This window comes from Gorilla gorilla, chromosome 4 (genome assembly GCF_029281585.2).
Source record: "Gorilla gorilla gorilla isolate KB3781 chromosome 4, NHGRI_mGorGor1-v2.1_pri, whole genome shotgun sequence".
Classification (NCBI taxonomy): domain Eukaryota; kingdom Metazoa; phylum Chordata; class Mammalia; order Primates; family Hominidae; genus Gorilla; species Gorilla gorilla.
Genome location: NC_073228.2, coordinates 44,436,036 through 44,457,679, shown reverse-complemented (window position 1 = coordinate 44,457,679; position 21,644 = coordinate 44,436,036). Strand labels below are relative to the sequence as shown.

At 45.6% G+C, this 21,644-nt stretch overlaps 2 protein-coding genes across 8 annotated transcripts in view; one reads left to right on the top strand and one right to left on the bottom strand.

The window, feature by feature from the left end:
- Window positions 1-13,424, bottom strand: part of LOC115934675 (uncharacterized) — a 28,767-nt gene extending 15,343 nt beyond the window's left edge. For 2 of the 7 annotated variants that reach the window (XR_008680076.2, XR_010133795.1), the window contains exon 1: window positions 12,912-13,424. Coding sequence is in view for 3 of the 7 variants with exons in the window: in XM_055387762.2 (XP_055243737.1) it covers window positions 12,307-12,398 (92 nt within the window). In the remaining 4 variants the exon portion in view is untranslated. Of the gene's footprint in view, window positions 1-1,494; window positions 1,551-2,977; window positions 4,424-12,306; window positions 12,876-12,911 lie in introns of those variants that run through there. The other 5 variants (XR_008680075.2, XR_008680077.2, XM_055387763.2 and 2 more) reach the window with 5 other exon arrangements.
- The window catches only part of KPNB1 (karyopherin subunit beta 1), a 34,720-nt gene continuing 26,183 nt past the window's right edge, over window positions 13,108-21,644 (top strand). Inside the window, exons 1-4 of the mRNA XM_055387761.2 lie at window positions 13,108-13,447; window positions 13,554-13,612; window positions 15,852-16,034; window positions 20,021-20,221. Coding sequence (XP_055243736.1) covers window positions 13,408-13,447; window positions 13,554-13,612; window positions 15,852-16,034; window positions 20,021-20,221 — 483 coding nt within the window. The 5' untranslated portion in view covers window positions 13,108-13,407. The remainder of the gene's footprint in view (window positions 13,448-13,553; window positions 13,613-15,851; window positions 16,035-20,020; window positions 20,222-21,644) is intronic.

The window sequence follows — 21,644 nt, the reverse complement described above, 5'->3', positions numbered from 1 at the left end:
CCATTAGCCTCGGCTTGCCAAAGGCTTGGGATTACAGGCATGAGCCACTATACTTGGCCCTGAAAATATGCTTACTCTACTGAATTCACAATTTAAATAATTTATAAAATTATATATCATAAATCATTGGAAAACATTCCTACATTATCCTTCAGCATGGCTAATAAGAAACATGATGCCATTCTCATCGCTGTTCCTTTGAATGTGACCTGCTTTTTCTATGTTTTAGGATCCTCTATTAACATATTGATCAGAAACTGCATGATAATATGTCTGAACGAACATTTTCATCCATTACATTGTGTACTCAGTGGGCCTTTCATTTTGGAAATCTAGGCCATTCAGATCTGAGATGACTTCTTGAATTTTTCCTTTGATGATTGTTTTCTCTCCATTTCTCTATGTTCCATATCATTATAATGCTTCTTTTTTTTTTGAGACAGAGCCTCACTCTGTCACCCAGGCTGGAGTGTACTGACGCAATCTCGGCTCACTGTGACCTCTGCCTCGGGGGTTCAAGCAATCCTCCTTCCTCAGCTTCCCGAGTAGCTGGGATTACAGGCATGCGCCACCATGCCCGGCTAATTCTTGTATTTTTAGTAGAGATGGGGCTTCACCATGTTGGTCAGGCTGGTATCGAACTCCTGACCTTGTGATCTGCCCACCTCGGCCTCCCAAAGTGCTGGGATTACAGGTGTGAGCCACCATACCTGGCCCTCTGTAATGCTTCTTAATTGAGTATTAGTCTTACTGGGCCATCTTTAGTTTTTAAAAAATTTTTCCGGCTTTTACGGTTTTTTAAAAAGCTATTTTCTCAATTTTATCTTCCAACTCATTGATTAAAGTTAATGGTTATCATATTTTTTAGATGTTTTATTCTCCAATGCTCTTTTTTAAAAAAACCTGTTCTTATTTCATTGATACAACATTGTTATATCTCTGAGAATATGTATCCTCTGTTTAAAGTTTAGATTTTGTTTTGTCCTGTTCTAGGCATCATAGTTGGGATTACAGGCACACACCACCACCCCCAGCTAATTTTTGTATTTTCAATAGATATGGGGTTTCGCCATGTTGTCCAGGCTGGTCTCGAACTCCTTACCTCAGATGATCCACCCCACTTGGACTTCCAAAGTGCTGGGATTATAGGTGTGAGCCACTGCACCCGGCCTAGATCAATTTTTTTTTTAATGGGCAAAATATTTAAACAGGTATTTCACAAAATATGATATATGATGGTCAGTAGACTGGTAAAGAATGTTCAACATCATTGGCCGGGCGCGGTGGCTCACGCCTGTAATCCCAGCACTTTGGGAGGCCGAGGTGGGCAGATCATGAGGTCAGGAGATCAAGACCATCCTGGCTAACACAGTGAAACCCTGCCTCTACTAAAAATACAAAAAATTAGCCAGGCGTGGTGGCGGGCACCTGTAGTCCCAGCTACTAGGGAGGCTGAGGCAGGAGAATGGCGTGAACCCGGGAGGCGGAGCTTACAGTGAGCCGAGATCGTGCCACCGTACTCCAGCCTGGGTGACAGAGTGAGACTCCATCTAAAAAAAAAAAAAAAAAAAATGTTCAACATCATTAGGTCATCATAGAAATGCAAATTTAAACCATAATGAAACACTATGACTAGAATGGCTAAAATTAAAAAGACTGACAAAATCAAGTGTTTATGAAAATGTGGAGCAACTAAAACTCTCAAACATCTGTGGTAGAAATGTACAGTAATACAGCAACTTTGGAAAAGAGTTAGGCAGTTTCTTATAAATATATGCGCACCATATGACCTAGCATTTCCACTCCTAGGTGGAAATAAGATAAAAGCACATGTCCAAGCTGGGCACGGTGGCTCATGCCTGTAATCCCAGCACTTTGGGAGGCTGAGGCGGGTGGATCACTTGAGGTCAGGAGCTCAAGACCAGCTGGGCTAACATGGTGAAACCCCGTCTCTGCAAAAAAATACAAAAAAATTAGCTAGGCACGGTGGCACATGCCTGTAATCCCAACTACTCGGGAGGCTGAGGTTGCAGTGAGCCGAGATCACCCTATTGCACTCCAGCCTGGATCACAGAGTGAGACTTCGTCTCAAAACAAACAAACAAACAGATGTCCACACAAAGACTTACACAAAAACGTTCAGAACAGCATTAATTCATAGTAGCCCCAGACACAATCCAAATGTCCATAAACAGGAGAATGACTAAGCCAATTCTGGCAAATTCCTACATCAGAATATTACTCAGCAAGAAAAAGGAACAAACTATTGATACATGGAACAACTGGATGAATCTCACACTAAGCAAACAACAACAGACACAAAAATAGTACATGTTTTATGATTCTATTTATACAAAAGTCTAAAAAAAGACAAATCTGGCCAGGCATGGTGGCTCATGTCTGTAATTCCGGCACTTTGGGGAGGCTGAGGCAGAAGGATCACTTCAGTCCAGGGTCTGAAACCAGCCTGGGCAATATAGCAAAACCCCGTCTCTACAAAAAATACAAAAATTAGCCGGGTATGGTGGCACATTCCTGTAGTTTCAGCTACTCAGGAGGCTGAGGTGGGAGGACTGCTTGACCCAGGAAATGGAGGTTGCAGTGAGTCGAGACTGCATCACTGCACTCCAGCCTGGGTGACAGAGTGAGACTCTGCCTCAAAAAAAAAAAAAAAAAAAAGAGACAAATCCAATCTATGATGACAGAGGACAGACTGGTGGTTGCCTGGAGATGGAGGTGGAGGAGGAGAGTCGTTTGGAAGTGACACAAGAACTTTTGGTGGTGATAGAAATGTTCACTATCTTGATTGTGATGGTGATCAGATTAGCATAGAAACCTAAAACCTACATTTTAAAAAATATATTATACCACAATAAAGGCAATTTAAAAATACACACAATGAGATAACACTATACATCCACCCACTAGAATGTCTAAAACTAAAAAGACAAGACTGACTGGGTGCATTGGCTCACACCTGTATTCCCAGCACCTTGGGAGGCCAAGGTGAGAGGATCACTTGAGTCCAGGAGTTCGAGATCAGCCTGAGCAACACAGTGAGACTCTGTCTCTACAAAAAATAAAATTAGCCAGGAGTGGTGGCATGCACCAGTGGTCCCAGTTACTTGGGGTGTTGAGGTGAGAAGATTGGCTGGGCAGGTTGAGGCTGTAGGGCACTGCACTCCAGGCTGGGCAACACAGCAAAATCCTGTCTCAAACCACTTTGGAAAACAGGTTAGCAGCTCCTTATATAAAAATATAAGCTTAACATATGACCCAGCAACTCTACTCCTAGCTATTTTTCCAAGAAAATTCAAACTTGTCCATCCAATGACTGGCACATAAATATTTATGACAAGTTTATTTATAGTAACCCCAAATGGAAGCAACCCAAATGTCCATCACCAGATGAATGAATAAATGTGTGGTACATCCATGCAATGGAAAACGATGAAAAGGGATGAACTACTGCTATGCACAACAATGTGCTTAATTTCAAAAACACACGGAGCAAAAGAAGCACCAAAGAGTACATATGGCACGATTTTACTTACATAAAATTCTAGAGAACACAAAATAAAATAATGTCCACAAGTAGACTGTGGCTGTAGGATGTAGGAGGTTGATTGCAAAGGAGTGTAAGTCATGGTGCTGGTAAATTCGTTCCCAAAAAAAGAAAGAAAGAAAAAGCCTGGATTTGTGGTACTTACTGTTTTCTGTGGTGTAAATACTCCCACCATGACCAACTTTGAGCTACTAATACAATGTTACTAATGTAGATTTGGGAAGAGATGTACATATTTGGCTCTCCTGAGCTGGTACTAGCTAGCTCCAGCACATTACCACAGAAAGGAACAAAGGTGATCCGATGGTCAATATCTTGACTGTGGTAGTGGTAGCACAGGTTTATACATCTGTCAAAACTTACCAAACTGTACTCTTAAAATTGGTGCACTTTCTGCATGTAAATTATATTTCAAAAACAGTTATGTTTCAAATAAATATCAGCAACAACCCATATACCCAATAACAAGGGACTGGTTACATTAGTTTATTGTCTATCCTCTTGATAGACTAGGATGCAGCCATTCAAACTTAGAAAATTTCAGCAACACAGCAACATGCTTTGCTATACTGTATCATGTTTTGTGGCAGAATAGAAAATTTTATTTATTTATTTTTATTTTTTATTTTTTTTTGAGATGGAGTTTCACTCTTGTTGCCCAGGCTGGAAGCAATGGCGCAATCTTGGGTCACCACAATGTCCACCTCCCAGGTTCAAGTGATTTTTCTGCCTCAGCCTCCCAAGTAGCTGGGATTACAGGCATGCACCACCATGCCCAGCTAATTTTGCATTTTTAATAGAGTCGGGGTTTTTCCATGTTGGTCAGGATGGTCTTGAATTCCCGACCTCAGGTGATCCACCCGCCTCAGCCTCCCAAAGTGCTAGGATTACAGGCGTGAGCCACTGCGCCTGGCCAGGAAATTTTATTTTTACCATATGTTTGTCTATGCAAATTTTGTGGGCAGATGGATAACATGAGGCTTTTTGAAAGCACTGTCATGAGTTAATTCTTTTCTTTGTATTTAGAAGCAGTATACAGCAAAATGGTTGACAGCCCAGAATCTGTAGCCAGACTACCTGGGCTAGTAGTATTCAGATCCCAGGTGTCACTTCTCTCAGCTGGGTGACCTTAAGCAACTAACCTAAACTCTTTGAGCCTTAGTTTCCTTTTTCGTTTTTTGTCTTTTTTTTGAGATGGAGTCTCGTTCTGTCGCCCAGGCTGGAGTGCAGTGGCGCGATCTTGGCTCACTGCAACCTCCACCTCCTTGGTTCAAGCAATTCTCCAGCCTCAGCCTCCCGAGTAGCTGGGATGACAGGTGTCCGCCACCATGCCCAGCTAATTTTTTTGTATTTTCTCGTAGAGACGGGGTTTCATCATCTTGGCCAGGCTGGTCTTGAACTCCTGACCTCATGATCCACCCACCTCGCCGCCTCGGCCTCCCAAAGTGCTGGGATTACAGGCATGAGCCACCGCACCTGGCCAAGCCTTAGTTTCTTGACTGTAAAAAAGGCACAATAGGAGTACCTATTTTGGAGGGTTGCTGGGAGGATTAAATGAGTTACTATATGTAAAGAGCCTTGAACAATACAAAGAGTAAGTGTTTTAAAAACATCAGGCTGGGTGCAGTGGCTCATACCTATAATACTAGCACTTTGGGAGGTGGGAGGTTCACTTAAGCCCAGGAGTTTGAGACCAGCCCGGGCAACATGACAAAACCCCATTTCTACAAAAAATACCCCCCAACACACCCCAAAAAATTAGCCAGGTGTGGTGGCACACACCTGTAGTCCCAGCTACTGAGGAGGCTGAAGTGGGAGGATCACTTGAGCGGGAAGTTCAAGGCTACAGTGGGATCACATCACTGCACTCCAGCCTGGGTGACAGAGCAAGACGCTGTCTCAAAAAAAAAAAAAAAAAAAAAAAAAAAAAAAAGGGCCGTGTGCGGTGGCTCACGCCTGTAATCCCAGCACTTTGGGAGGCCGAGGCAGGTGGATCACCTGAGGTCAGGAGTTCGAGACCAGCCTGACCAACATGGAGAAACCGCGTCTCTACTAAAAACACAAAAAAATTAGCTGGGCATGGTGGCAGATGCCTGTAATCTCAGCTACTCGGGAGGCTGAGGCAGAAGAACCGCTTGAACGCAGGAGGCAGAGGTTGCGGTGAGCCAAGATCGTGCCATTGCACTCCAGCCAGGGAAACAAGAGCGAAAGTCGGTCTCAAAAAAAAAAAAAAAAAGCTATTATTTTCATGAAGCAATGATATTGTTTGGACAATAAAAATGCTTACTATGTGCTAGGCAGGAAACACAGGAATTTATATGACATGGCTTCTAACCTCGAGGAGCTATAAATGTGGTTCTCAATTGTGGGGAGGATTTGGGAGGGATTCACTCCCTTCCTAGGAGTTATTCTGTAACATCTGGAGACATTTTTGATTGTCCCACCATGACTTGGTGGGAGAGGAGCCAGTGGAACTTAGTAGGCAGGGGCCAGAAATGCTGCTAAACATTCTGAAATGCACAGGACAGCTTCCCCACAGGTAATTATGTGAGGGCAGGCACAGTGGCTCATGCCTATAATCCCAGCACTTTGGGAAACCGAGGTGGGTGGATCACTTGAGGCCAGGAGTTCGATACAAGCCTGGGCAACACAGCAAAACCCCATCTCTACAAAAAATACAAAAATTAGCCAGGTGTGGTGGTGCATGCCTGTAATCCCAGCTACTCAGGAGGTTACCCAGCTACTGGGAGGCAGAGGTCACAGTGAGCCAAGATCACGCCATGGCACTCCAGTCTGAACAAGAATGAGACTCTGCTCTCTGCCACCACCCGCCCCCCAACACCCACAAAAAAAAGAATTATGTTGTCCAAAATAATCAAGGTTGAGAAACCCTGAGTCATAGTCTAACTCAGGACAAAAGATACATGCATACATACAAATTGTACAAGGCAGACAATCAAAATAGAGCATTATGCAATTATACATATAAAAAAATAAAAACAGAAAAGATAGAAGAGCCCTGGGCCAGAGTACAGGATTCCCTGTGACACCTGGCCAGGAAGACAGGCCTCAGTGAACTTCCAGTTTTGGGACCCAGTGGACATACTTCAACGATTTGCAACTTTTAGCTTATTCTCAGTAGGTACCTTTTTTAAAGGTTAAGTCAAAGTTAAAAGGCTTCACTTCTGCATTGCACTACCAGTGTGAAAATGTACTGGGGCCAGTTCACATATGTTTAATTCATATTATCTTTTCAATGCAACTTGATAAAGAGTTGAGTCAATTTAAAATTCTTAAAAGGGCGGAGCAAGGTGGCTCATGTCTATAATCCCAACATCTTGGGAGGCGGAGGCAGGAGGATCACTTGAGTCCAGGAGTTTAAGACCTGTCTGGGCAACATAGGGAGACCCTGTCTCTACAAAAAAATGAACAAAATTAGCCAGGTGCAGTGGCTCACACCTGTAGTCCCAGCTTTTTGGGAGGCTAAGGGAGGAGGACTGTTTGAGCCCAGGAGGTTGAGGCTGCAGTGAGCCAAGATCATGCCATTGCATTTCAGCCTGGGCAACAGAGCAAGATCCAGTCTCAATAAATAAATAAATAAATAAATAAAATCATTAAAAGTACATTTTTTGGAGTCAACAAGAAATGATACATAGGAATATTTTGGTTTCCATTTAAAATAGAACTATTTTGGGGAAAATATGCCAATATTTTAATGGTGGATATAATTTGAGGTTGCAGGTGGTTTCTGCGGAATTCCTTTTCAAAATTCCTACAGTGAGGAACATATATTTCTTTGATAATCTGAGAAAGAAGAAAGCATCTGGGCGCAGTAACTCACGCCTGTAATCTCAGCACTTAGGAGGCTGAGTCAGGTGGACTGCTTGAGCTCAGGAGTTCAAGACAGCCTGGACAACATGGTGAGACCATGTCTCTACAAAAAAATACAAAAATTAGCTGGGTGTGGTGGCATGTGCCTGTAGTCCCAGCTTGAATAGCGGTGGTGGAGGCTGCAGTGAGCCAAGATCGCGCCACTGTACTCCGGCTTGGGTGACAGTGTAAGACCCTGTCTAAAAAAAAAGCCTGATGTAATCCATACATAGTTCAAGGAAATGCAACTTGAAGTCTCGGTGTAATCCTCCCCAACCTACTAAACCATGTGGCCACCAACTCCTCCCACTTGGGAAACACTGCAAAGTGGCACCACCACCCATTCCGCAGTGCAAGCCAGAAATCTAGTAGGGACCAGTGGACACTTCCCTCTTCTTTCAATCAATCGCAAAGTTCTTCATGCCACTGCATTCTAGCCTGGGAGACAAAGCGAGATCCTGTCTCAAAAAAAAAAAAAAAAAAAAAAAAATCACCAAGCTCAATTAATTTCGCTATCTCTTTGTGTTTCTACCATTACTTCCACCCTTCTCCTTTTCGCAAGTATCATGTCCTATGTGATTACTGCAACGGCCTCCTAACTGGTCTCCCTGCATCTGCTCTTTCCCCTTCCCACCCAATCTCGACATTGTAATGACCATCCTTCTTAAAACCTTTCAATAGCTCTCCTTTGCTCTTAGGATATAGACAAAACCACTTGCATGGCAGGGAAGATCTTACATGGTCTTGCCTCCACTCAAAACTAGCTCAACTCAATCCCTTGTTCTCTGTTTTGGGGACACTGGCATTCTTGCAGTAACTTGTAATCCCCAAGCTCCTTCCCACCAGAGTCTCCATACACACTATTCCTCTCTTCTTCACCTGAGTAACTCTCTTCCCTTCCTCAGCTAAGCTTTCCCTGAACTCCCTGACTGGAACCTTCCTTGACATGTGTCACTTTTACAACTTTACATGTTTGAGAGATTAAATGATTAAAGTCTATCTTCCCTAATAGACCAAGGACCACTCACTTAGCACAAAATACATGGTAAGGAGATAACAGCCAATGCATACATAACATGCTAGACTGGCATTCACCACATCTTTTATTTATTTTTTTAAATTAAAATTAAAGCTGCCATATTTTTCTTTTCTTTTTTGAGACAGGGTCTTGCTGTGTTACCCAGGCTGGAGTGCAACGGCGTGATCTCGGCTCACTGCAACCTCCACCTCCTGGGTTCAAGTGATTCTCCTGCCTCAGCCTCCCGAGTAGCTGGGATTATAGGCTCCTGCCACCACGCCTGGCTAATTTTTGTATTAAGTACAGATAGGGTTTCACCATGTTGGCCAGGCTGGCCTCAAACTCCTGGGCTCAAGTGATCCTCCAGCCTTGGCCTCCCAAAGTGCTGTGATTATAGGCATGAGCCACTGCACTCAGCCCATTCACCATGTCTTAACTCACTTAGGACCTCCCTCTTTGTCCCTACATAGTAAGGACAATTAATAGTCTCATTTTACATTAAGGAAAGTTAACTCACAAACTAAGAAGTGGTAGAGCTGGGATAGGAACTCAGGCACCCAATTTCTGGAGTCTGTGCTCATCACTCAAGCTCCGGTACCTCACCAGCATTTATTAAATGTGAGTACTTTTGATAAGAACTAAACAGCACCATCAGTAACTTTAGCTCAACTAAAGTCAGTTCATTTTGATTTTGGTAAGGATTTTATGTTTGATTGGAACTTTGCTGTAAAACTTTTATTTTCCCAGCATTTTACTTCAGCCACAGGGTCTAGCTGTCACCCAGGCTGGAGTGCAGGATCATAGGTCACTGCAGCCTTAAACTCCTGGCCTCAAGTAATCCTCCTGCCTCACCCTCCTGAAGTACATGCCACCATGCCCGGCTTTTTCAAAATTGTATGGGTTGGGCGTGGTGGCTCACGCCTGTAATCCCAGCACTTTGGGAGGCCGAGGTGGGCGGATAACTTCAGGTCAGGAGTTTGAAACCAGCCTGGCCAACATGGTGAAACCCCATCTGAAATATAAAAAAAAAATTAGCTGGGCGTGGTGGTGGGTACCTGTAATCCCAGCTACTTGGGAAAACAAGGGATTGAGAACAAGGGATTGAGTCGAGCTAGTGCTGAGTGGAGGCAAGATCATACAAGACCTTGCCTGCCATGCAAGTGGTTTTGTCTGTATCCTAAGAGCAAAGGAGAATTGCTTGAACCCGGGAGGCGGAGGTTGCAGTGAGCTGAGATGGCACCACCGCACTCTAGCCCGGGTGAGAGCGAGACTCTATCAAAAAAAGAAAGAAAGAAAAAAAATTGTACAGAGACAGGGTTTTGCTCTTATTTCAGTTGCTTTAAAAATCCATTTGCCCTCACTGGTATCATCATGACTGATGCTGAGACAGAGGTAGCCCAGCAAACTGCTGGAGAGCAGGGGAAAGTTAGCTTGAGTGAAACAAATTATGGATCATTTGTAGTGTAGGTAACTCAGGTAAGGACAATTCCAGGATTTTCACAGATGTCATCTCACTTAATCTTCATTGACTTTTTAGCGGTGGTGGGGGGACACAGTCTCACTGTCGCCCAGGCTGCAGTGCAGTGGCGCAATCTCGGCTCACTGCAACCTCTGACTTCTGGGTTCAAGTGATTCTCCTGCCTCAGCCTCCCAAGTAGCTAGGATTACAGGCTCCCACCACCACACCCGGCTAATTTTTGTATTTTTAGTACAGACAGGGTTTCACCATGTTGGTCAGGCTGGCCTCAAACTCCTGGGCTCAAGAGATCCTCCAGCCTCAGCCTCCCAAATTACTGTGACGACAGGCGTGAGCCACCACACATGGCCAATCTTCATTGATTTCTTTTTTTTTGAAATGGAGTCTTGCTCTGGCACCCAGGCTGAATGCAGTGTTTTTTTGTTTGTTTTGTTTTGTTTTTTTTTGAGATGGAGTCTTGCTGTCATCCAGACTGGAGTACAGTGGGTTTTTTTTGAGATGGAGTCTTGCTCTGTCACCCAGGCTGGAGTGCGGTGGTGCAATCTTGGCTCACTACCACCTCTGCCTCACGGGTTCAAGCAATTCTCCTGCCTCAGCCTACTGAGTAGCTGGGATTGATTGCAGGTGCCCACCACCACGCCCGGCTAATTTTGTATTTCAGTAGAGACAGGGTTTCACTCTGTTGGCCAAGCTGGTCTCTAACTCCGGACCTCAGTTGATCTGCCCACCTCAGCCTCCCAAAGTGCTGGGATTAAAGGCGTGACCCACCACGCCCTGGCCCAATCTTCACTGATTTATAACAAAGTTACACACACAGGGCAGTTCTTCCACAGTTAATAGATGAAGCAAAAGGCTGGGGTTAGGGAACTGCTAAGCCATGGGAAATCCACTAGTCACAGTATGGTGTGAGGAATGGTGTCCCTACATTTCTAGCTTCAAAGCTGCAAAGATATCTCTAGCAGAGAAAGACCATTTCTTCCTCTTTTAACAAAGAGTTGGCCAATCTTTCCTAATTCTTTGTGAAACCTTTCAACAAAGTCAGACTTCCTCCTAGGTTTTCCCAGTGTGGCTACTGCAGGGCAATTACCTCACAAGCTCAAGTCATATGGTAAAAAGCTCTATGAACCAGCTACATCCAATTACCCCTACATCATTACTGTGAAAATGAAACAATTCAAGAAATTCTTTGTTACCATTTATTTTTTCTTTTTTTGAGAGTCTTAACTCTGTCGCCCAGGCTGGAGTGCAGTGGTGAAGTCTTGGCTCACTGCAACCTCTGCCTCCCGGGTTCAAGAGATTGTCTCAGGCTCCTGAGGAGCTGAAATTATAGGCGTGCGCCGCCACGCTCGGCTAGGTTTTTTTTTTTTTTTTTTTTTTGTATTTTTAGTAGAGACAGGGTTTCACCATGTTGGCCAGACTGGTCTTGAACTCCTGACCTCAAGTGATCCGCCCGCCTCGGCCTCCCAAAGTGTTGGGATTACAGGCATGAGCCACCGCGCCCGGCCCTATTATTACACTTTTCCTTTATCATTTTAAAAATCTTCATTTTTTAAAAGAGACAGGATCTCGCTAAGTTGTCCAGGTTAGTCTTGAACTCCTGGGCTCAAGCGATCCTCCCAAAATCCTGGGATTACAGGCCTGAGCCACATACTGTATGCACATTTTTTTTCTTTTCTTTTAGATGGAGTCTCGCTCTGTTGCCAGGCTGGACTGCAGTGGCGCGATATCGGCTCACTGCAACCTCTGCCTCCAGGGTTCAAGCGATTCTCCTGCCTCAGCCTCAGGAATAGCTTGGACTACAGGTACGCGCCACCACACCGGGCTAATTTTTTGTATTTTAGTAGAGTCGGGGTTTCACCATGTTGGCCAGGATGGTCTCGATCTCTTGACTCGTCATCCGCCCCCCTCGGCCTCCCAAAGTGCTGGGATTACAGGCGTGAGCCACAGCGCCCGGCCCACATTTTCTTTATATGCATTTTGCTAAGAAAAGGCATTCATGAGTTTCTTCCGGGGTCGAGAACTGAAACAGGTTAAGAACCACAATCCTTTATGCCTGTACACACATTCTTTCTGGTTCGAGGTTGGGCCTTTACAGGGTACTTTGGAGGGTGAAACATTTCCATCCTGTCAAGTACCTGGTAGCTATGGATGGGGGGTCCAAGAGGAGGAATCCCTTAGCTCACCCCTAAGCAAGTCAGATTTATCACAGCACAGGTCTCAAGCCCCATATAAGCAGGCTTAGGGGACTCCTTGGAGAGGAAGCTGCTTGTAGGGACAAGGGCCGTCAGGAGAGCTTGAGCTTATCAAGCCACTAACCAGCTGTGTGACCTTGGACAAGTTCCAGACCCTCTCTGGGCTCCTGAACCCATTCCTTACCAAGCCATTAACCAGCTGTGTGACCTTGGACAAGTTCCATACCCTCTCTGGGCTTCAGTTTCCACATCTACACATTGGCAGTGGAGCCACATGGCCTTACGGATCCGTCCCAGCCGAAAGCAGGGTACCAAGCCGACCTAGCCATTAAAGCAGCTTCCTGTGGGCGCGGCGCAGGACTTCAACAGTCCCCCCTCCCCCGCTCAGGCCCGCGAAAACCTCGCGCAACACGCCCCTCGGAGCGACGGCGCTTACCCAACCGCAGCCCCAGCTCTCGAACCCAGCTCCGCCTCTTCCCGGGGGCGTCCCATCGTGCCCCGCGCCGGGCTCCTAGGGTAGCCGGGCACCTCCCGCCTTCCCGCGCCCCGACCCCGAACTCCTCTCCTTAGTTCTCCCGGGCACCCTATCCTATCAACGCCTACTATCCCAGCCAATCGCGCAGGATCCGAGTCGTGCCTTCGGTCCACCCTCCTCCCAGCGCTCAGCCGGTCTGAGCTCAAGGCCTTTACCAAGCCCACCCAATCAACGGCGGGCTGTCTCCTGCCCCATCCCAATCTCCCTCCCCTCGGCCAATCCGCGCGCTTCATTCCGCTGCCCGCCCAGCCAACCCGGGCCTTGAAACCAGCAGGCGAATGGGCGCCAGACGGCCCTTCGACGCTGAGCGCCTGGCCAGTTAGGGATTCCGCGTGGCCACGACAACGGCCAATCGTCGTGGAGCGCGGCGCCTCCGCGGAGAGGTCCGGCCCGAATATCCCTCCGCCTTCCTCCCTCCCTCGCTCCCTCCCTGCGTGCCGCCTCTCACTCACAGCCTCCCTTCCTTCTTTCTCCCTCCGCCTCCCGAGCACCAGCGCGCTCTGAGCTGCCCCCGGGGTCCCTCCCCCGCCGCCAGCAGCCCATTTGGAGGGAGGAAGTAAGGGAAGAGGAGAGGAAGGGGAGCTGGAGCGACTACCCAGACAGAGCTGGTGAATGGGTTTGTGGTGACCCCCGCCCCCCACCCCACCCTCCCTTCCCACCCGACCCCCAACCCCCATCCCCAGTTCGAGCCGCCGCCCGAAAGGCCGGGCCGTCGTCTTAGGAGGAGTCGCCGCCGCCGCCACCTCCGCCATGGAGCTGATCACCATTCTCGAGAAGACCGTGTCTCCCGGTAGGACGCAGGAGCCGGGGGTCGGGCTGAGGTGATTGGGGTGGGGGAGGGGAGGCCCGGCCCGGCCCCTCTGACCCCGCTCCGTCTCCCACTTTCCTCCCCCTAGATCGGCTGGAGCTGGAAGCGGCGCAGAAGTTCCTGGAGCGTGCGGCCGTGGAGAACCTGGTGCGTGTTACCCCGCCGCACCCATCCCGCCGCGTCCCCATCCCCTGCGTGCGGGGCCTTCCCGCCCTCCCGGAGGCCCAGGCCTCGGGAACCTACCCCGCCCCATCCCGTCCCCCTCCCCCCCAACCCGGTCCAACCTAACCCCGCCATCGGGAAGCCGGTGGGTGTGTCCCGCCCCGGGCCCCGCGACTGGCCAATGGCGCGGCGCGCCGAGCTGCCTGCCGCCCAATCGTTGCGCGGCCTGAGGGCGGCGGTGCAGCGGGAGGGAGAAAGAGGGAGGGAAGGGAAGTTAGGTTGCGCGGCGCTGCGTGTTCAGCAGGGGTGGGGGTGGGGGAGTCGGGCCTAGGGGCCATGTGGAAGCTCTGGGCCCGGCCGCCCGCCCTGTCTGACCCCGGCCGGCTTCTCCTTCCTGTCCCGTGGCCCCTGTGGCTCTCCCCACCTATTTCCTAGAGCTCTGCCCTTTCCTAGCTACCTTGGTCTGTACTCATGGCCAGGCCTGGCCCCCGACTGCCCCTTAACCCATTTCCACTGATATTTTTCCCTCTTCTGCTCGGTTATTCCTCTCTCGGGGTTTTTTCTTTTTCTTTCTTTTTTTTTTTTTTTCTGACCTGGATGAATAGAGACCTAATCACTAGGGATCTGCACCCAGAAAACAGACTGAGGCTCATCTTTGAGATGGGGCCTGTTTGCTGATGAAATCACAGGGGAAAGTTCCTCGTTTTTCATATTTTAAAATTTAAGGGGTCCGGAGAAAATGAAGCTAAGTCCGCTAGAGACTGGTCCTTTGTATAAAAATGTGGGATGGATTGGTTGAAACAGCCTAGATGCCAGTTAAGTTTCTCTTTGGTATCTATCTCCCGTTGGGGGATGGGGTCAGAGGGAAGGATTGGATGATGCTTGACATCTTTGAGAAAGGTAATAGGAATTAAGTCTGAGTAACACTGTAACCATATGTGTTCCTTTGTGTTATATAGGCAAAATGTCAACAACAAAGTGACAAGGCTTATTTTATACAGACTGCCTTCGAATGATTTTTTTGTTGTTTTTCATATGTGCCAATTTTTACAACTAACCTGTTTATCCTTTCCTAGAAGAGATTTTTCCACTAATATAGGCTGATAATTCCATTTAGGGTATTATTCCTGTTTCTGCTTTTGCAAATTTTGCAAGAAGCTTTTTATCTTATTCCTAACATTCTTAACATTCATTAATGGTACATAATTAATAAAACTTTTAATAATTATCTTCTGCTGTGATTGCAGAGCTTGTTAGCAGTAAGAAAAATGTGTCTGCTTTTGGCTTTTCCTGCTAACTTTGCTGTTTGGGCACGGTTTTTTTTGGTGGAGAGGTGTGTGTGTGCTAAATTTTTAAACAAAGGGAGTAGTTTTTGAGGCCTGTGGATTACAAAAGGTTACAAAAGAACATGCTTTTCAGGGATCCACTGTATTCCTCAACTAAAGTCCAAATGTATAGGAGCAAGTAATTGTTGATCATTAGATACAAAGTTATTTTGCTTGAACAGCTTGCCTGAAGATTTTTTCTTTCACTTTTTCCCTATTTCTAAATATCTTATCACTTTTCCTTATAAATCTGCTTTTTTCATTGTTCCCTTTTTGCTGAGTGCCCACAAATAAAACGGAGGATGAGGCTCCTAAGTTTGTTTTAGGCTTATCTGTATTTCCCCCTCTCATAAAAGATCACCTCCTTCCGTGGATTGAAAAGCTACCCTGCTGCTGCCATGAGATGGAAAGTTGGATCATTCTTTTGGGACCAAGGTTTTTGAAATTTAGATAAACAATTTTCTACCCCCCATCATAACAGCCATTCATTTAACAAACATTGAGTACCAGACATTATTAAAAGTTCTTGGGACACCTCAGTATACATAGAAGACTGACTACTACTACCACCAGACTCTGAAACCTTGCAATTCGGGGGTCTAACATGACAATTTGGGCACTAAGAATGATCTTGATAGGGAAATCTGTAATTCCTCGTTAAGTGCTAGGCTCCACGAGAAAAGTGGAAGACTTCCTGTTATACTAAGTAACATTTTTATAGAAGTCAGTGAAGTAAATATTTTGTGGTTTCCTGAAATGCTTATGATATATCAAAAAAAAAAATTAGACATTAGTTCCCCCCCTCGCCGCCCCTCTGGTGGTTCAGTGCTCTATAAATTATCCTCAGTTGTGGAAATTCCTAAGATATTTTTATTTACAAATTTATCTTCCCTTAACAGCCCACTTTCCTTGTGGAACTGTCCAGAGTGCTGGCAAATCCGGGAAACAGTCAGGTTGCCAGAGTTGCAGCTGGTCTACAAATCAAGAACTCTTTGACATCTAAAGATCCAGATATCAAGGCACAATATCAGCAGAGGTGGCTTGCTATTGATGCTAATGCTCGACGAGAAGTCAAGAACTACGTGAGTAACGCTTATCTGTTTGGTTATATTGCCCAGGGAACAAGAAATCGCTTTCTCAGATCTTTTGCTATTTTCATGGGATAGAGCTAACAGTGTGATAGGTTTCTGGGACCTCAACTTTACCTAAAGATAAAAATTGTCTTTGTCTTAAATCTTTCTCAGCACAGCTTGTCCATTCCCATTGATGGATTGGAATTCTTTTTAGATGACTGAGGTAGGCTGCAGCAGTTTGGGAAACTTTAATTATGTGCCATAATTTGTAAAATCTGTTTGGCAAATGGGAGTAGTGTACAAATTGGTGCTACATTTGTATAAAAATTAGGGAATTTGTTAATAGGTATTTCCAAGCTCTCCAGAAATTCCGATTCGGTACTTCTGGAGTACAGCTCAGGGAATTTTTTTTTTTTTTTTTTTTTTTTTTTTTTGGAGACAGTCTTGCTCTGTTGCCCAGGCTGGAGTGCAATGGCATGATCTCGGCTCACTGCAGCCTCCGCCTCCCAAGTAGCTGGGATTACAGGCACCCACCACCATGCCCAGCTAATTTTTGTACTTGCAGTAGAGACGGGGTTTCACCATGTTGGCCAGGCTGGTCTTGAACTCCTGACTTCAGGTGATCTGCCTGCCTTGGCTTCCCAAAGTGCTGGGATTACAGGCGTGAGCCACCTCGCCTGGCTGTTGTTGTTTTTAAATTAAGTTCTTTAGTGATCTGTCTTACATGGGTAAGGCACAAAGAGGAGTGAGTTAAATATCTGTGCAGTCATCATTTTGTCCTTGGTATTTGAGTGGAAACTAGTGGGGAATTCCTACATATGTACTTGTGCAGGACATGGTTATGCACATCATACTTGCTGTTTCCTGGTTCTAGATATCAGCATTAGGTAAAGTAGTGCCATGTAAGGCAATAACTTCTGTATCTGGTTGTGTACCTCCTTCTGTCACCAATCTTGCATACCCATGATAAGGAGCCGGGTTATTAAATCCAACTTGGTTTCAAATCTTTTTGGAGTATGTAGAGCTGTTTCTATTCATGTTGGTTCTGCTTGTGTAATAACAACATTTTAATTCCTTCTCCCTCAGCTAAGTGACATAAATGGAAGTATATTCTATCACTGGAAATCTCGATACTGATAGTGCCCATTCAGTTTCTCATCTTCCTTAATTTACACACTAGTAAATGGGATAAGATGTAATTGGAATTGTAATTGGCTTATTTTTTGGCACATCACTCTTAACACCAACCCTTTAAAAAAAAATTAGACAATAATGGCTGGGCGCAGTGGCTCATGCCTGTCATCCCAGCACTTTGAGAGGTCGAGGTGGGTGGATCACCTGAGGTCAGGAGTTCGAGACCAGCCTGGCCAACATGGCGAAACCCTGTCTCTACTAAAAATACAAAAATTAGCTGGCTGTGGTGGTGGATACTTGTAGTCTCAGCTACTCTGGAGGCTTAGGCAGGAGAATTGCTTGAACCTGGGAGGCGGAGATTGTGGTGAGCCAAGATTGCGCATTGCACTCCAGCCTGGGTGACAGAGTGACACTCCATTTCTTAAAAAAAAAAAAAAAATTAGATAATTTGTATAGGCATGGTTAAGCCCTCGGGCATGAAAAAAAAGCTAACAGTTACCTTGGCCTTTTTCCCTTTCATAGCACAACGATAACTAATACTAAGTTTCACTGTTGGTGATCTTTTTTGAAATCTGGATATTGGGGCACAATTGGGAGCTAGTTTCTCTTTTCTGATAATTGAATATTACTATTAAGGTTACCTCTAGTTTAAACAGAAAACTTTTAGTACTCAGGAGGTGGACATCCGTAGTTTCTAAATCACCTCAAGTAATATGGAGTCTTCAGAAAGCAATCTAAAGGAGAAAGGTAAAGGTAGAATGGGATTCAGTGCACTCCACGTATGTACTAGGAGACGATGTAGTGTGGTGTGAAGGCACCCTGGACTTGGGTTAATAATACCCATTCAGCCCCTGACATTTTGGACAATTCACCTTGTTTTTCCCCCTCATTCTCTCGTGTCTTTGACATACAGTTTTTGTCCATTCTAGCTCTGCTAGTCCTCGAGAGCAAAGCCTTTCATTTAACATCAATCAGAACTGTTTGTAGTTGGGTAGAGCTGATGGGTGTGGGGGCCAGGGATGATGATATACCGTATAAGAAGGAAAGGGGGAGTTCATTATTGGTGCTAGCTGCAAAGCAGGATACTAAGTGATCCGACCCAGTCAGCAGAGCTGGCCTGAATATCTGGCAGCTATTCTTTGTCCCGTGTTCATGCCAGAACAGTTAACTGTTTGCCTTTGAGTGGACTAGTGATTCTTAGTGAGTTCATTGACTGAATTAGCTGATCACGGTAATAATTAACTCTAGGTCAATTGTGACTTCATCTTTTATCATACCTGTGCCTTTACTCTTTACATAAATGGTGGCGTGGTTACCATGTCAAGTGAGACATGTTTAATGACAAGTGGATCTTGTTTTGACATCTGGCTAGATTTTGGTATCTGTCAGTGGTAGAGAGAACAGTTCTTTGATTCTTGGGCAAACAGAACAAATCCTTTCAGATTGGAAGTTATATAAAGATTAGTTCATAGGTGTTATTAACATCAGCAACGTTGTTTTTGTATTTAGTGTTGTTGTTACTTGACCAAGGCCTTTCTGTGTAAGTCACCCCGAATGCTGGGTTGTCAGTGATTAGAAGGAAAAAGTTTTGTTTCAGCCCATGTCTCATGAGTGAGATCTCCTTGGATCAGATTAGACAGTGATCTACTGTGAATAAGACCCACCTGAATGCCCCAGAACTAGCTTCATTCTAGTGTCCATGTCTGTCCACAAAACGAGGTTGTGAACATCCTTTCCTTATAACAGCAACAATGAGCCTGGAAGATGAGTTTTGTCCCCATCTCTCTCCTTTGCCATTTACTGCTACCTCCTCTTGTAACTTCTGGTTTCCCACCTCGTGTTGAAGGTTGAAGTGAGGTGGGATGACTGGTTTTGTTTCTAGGTTCTAGGGCAGTGTTGATTATGCTGATGTTGCTACTGAGGCTGGCTTTTTCTGACAGCCTTTTCTACTTCTCCGTATTATAGATAAGAATTCTGAGGCCAGGCACGGTAGCTCACGCCTGTCATCCCAGTACTTTGGTAGGCCGAGGCGGGTGGATCACCTGAGGTCAGGAGTTTGAGACTGTCCTGGCCAACATGGTGAAACCCCATCTCTACTAAAAATACAAAAACTAGCCGGGCATGGTGGCAGGCACCTGTAATCCCAGCTACTTGCTGGGGGGAGCTAAGGCAGGAGAATCGCTTGAACCCAGAAGGCAGAGGTTGCAGTGAGCCGAGATCGTGCCATCATGCTCCAGCCTGGGGGACACGAGCGAGACTTTGTCTCAAAAAAAAAAGAATTCTGAGACAGCTGCCTGGGCACAGTGGCTCACACCTGTAATCCTAGCACTTTGGGAGGCCAGGAATTTGAGACCAGCCTGGGCAACATAAGGAGACCCCCATCTCTACTAAAAATCCAAAAAAGTTAGCTGGGTGTGATGGCATGTGCCTGTAGTCTAAGCTACTCAGGGAGGCCTGGGAGGTCAAGGCTGCAGTATCGTTGTGCCATTGCACTATCGTTTTGCTACTGCACTCCACCCTGGACAACTGACTGAGGCCTTGTATTTTCCTTTTTCTTTTTTGAGGCTGGGCAATATGGTGATGCCCTGTCTCAACAAAAGATAGCTGGGCATGTCAGCATATCCACCCCTGTAGTTCAGTTACTCAGGAGCCTGAGGCGGGAGGATAGATTGCACCGTAGAGATTGAGGCTACAGTGAGCTGTGATCGTGCCACTGCACTCCAGTCCGGGCAACAGAGTGAGACCCTGTCTTAAGAAAGAAAGAAAAAAAAGAATTCAGAGACACTAATATAAGTATGGTGGTTGGCAAAATGTGGTCAAATAGTGTTAGAAATGTGTATCTTTTGTCTTTTTTGGTGCAGGTTTTGCAGACATTGGGCACAGAAACTTACCGGCCTAGTTCTGCCTCACAGTGTGTGGCTGGTATTGCTTGTGCAGAGATCCCAGTAAACCAGTGGCCAGAACTCATTCCTCAGCTGGTGGCCAATGTCACAAACCCCAACAGCACAGAGCACATGAAGGAGTCGACATTGGAAGCCATCGGTTATATTTGCCAAGATATAGTAAGTACTTGCCTAATGTATCTGGTTTATATACCTCTGATTGCCTCTAGCTGTGACATCAATGATATTAGTACTACCTTATTGAATCACGAAGAAAGCCAAGCTAAATTGCACAGTGTTTTGAAAGTGAGACTGATTTATTTCCCTTAGGCCTGTGTCTTCACATTGCTAATCATGCCCTAAAGTAAAGAAACTTGAGGATCGCAAACTGAAAACAGAAGTCTACGTTTGAAGAGTCTTAGATTCTGGACTTACAAAATGAGGATATTCTCATTTGGAGCATCCCTGACCCAGTCCTTTTTCTTAAGATCCCGAATGTACCATGAATGTTGTGGCGCATTTTCATTTACAACATCATGGAAAGTTTTGCCAACATTTGATGTAGTTGGTTTAGCCACTGGAGACACAGTATTTTAGAGGTAGCTCCCCCAGCACTGTTGTTCCTGATGAGGTTACCACTCTTGGTGTGTATTTTAATATATAGACTTTATGAAGCAAAGGAGCCCACAGCACTTGACCCGGACTTAGACTCCCTAGATGTGCCCAGGTGTTGATCCTTGGCCTTGGCCCTTAAATGTCCTGAAGCTTTACTTTAGAGTACAGATGGCCTGGAAAATACCAACAGACTGCCATCTCCATTTGCACAGAAGTGGGGAGGAAAGCGAATATTACCTCATACCCAGAGTCATTATGCTAAGAAGTCAAAGATGAAGTTGATGAGTTTGACTTGGTTTTGTTCAGTTCTGGATTGCCAGTACCATGAGACATTTTGCAGGTGGTTTGCAGTGTTATTCCCAAATGAAAATGGGTGGGGAAAGATCACCAATTCATGATACTTTCTTGAGTGAACTTTACAGTTAAAAGGACTGCCAATTAAGCCAGGCACAGTGGCTTACACCTGTAGTCCCAGCTGCTTGGGAAGCTGAGGTGGGAGGATCACTTGAACCCAGGAATTTGAGGGTGCAGTGCATTGTGGTAGTGCCTGTGAATAGCCACTGCACTTTAGTCTGGGCAATATAGACCCTGTCTCTTAAGAACAGAAGAAGGACTGCTTCTTCTGTCGTGAAGCTCCTTATGGCAGTCTTCTGGAGGGGATTGATTCCAGCACCCTCCTCAGGTACCAAAATCCTCAGATGTGCAAGTCTGTTACATAAAATGGTGTAGTATTTGCATATAACCTATGCACATCCTCCCATATACTTTAAATCATCTCTAGAATACTTACAATACCTAATTCAATGTAAATGCCATATTAATAGTTGGTATACTGTATTAAGGGAATGACGACAAGAAAAAAAGGTGTACATGCACCTTTTGGTGCAGTACAGATGCAACCATCCATTTTTTTTCTTCTAAATATTTTCAATCCATAGTTGTTTGAATCCACAGATGTGGAACCCATGGCTGCAGAGGGCTGACTCTA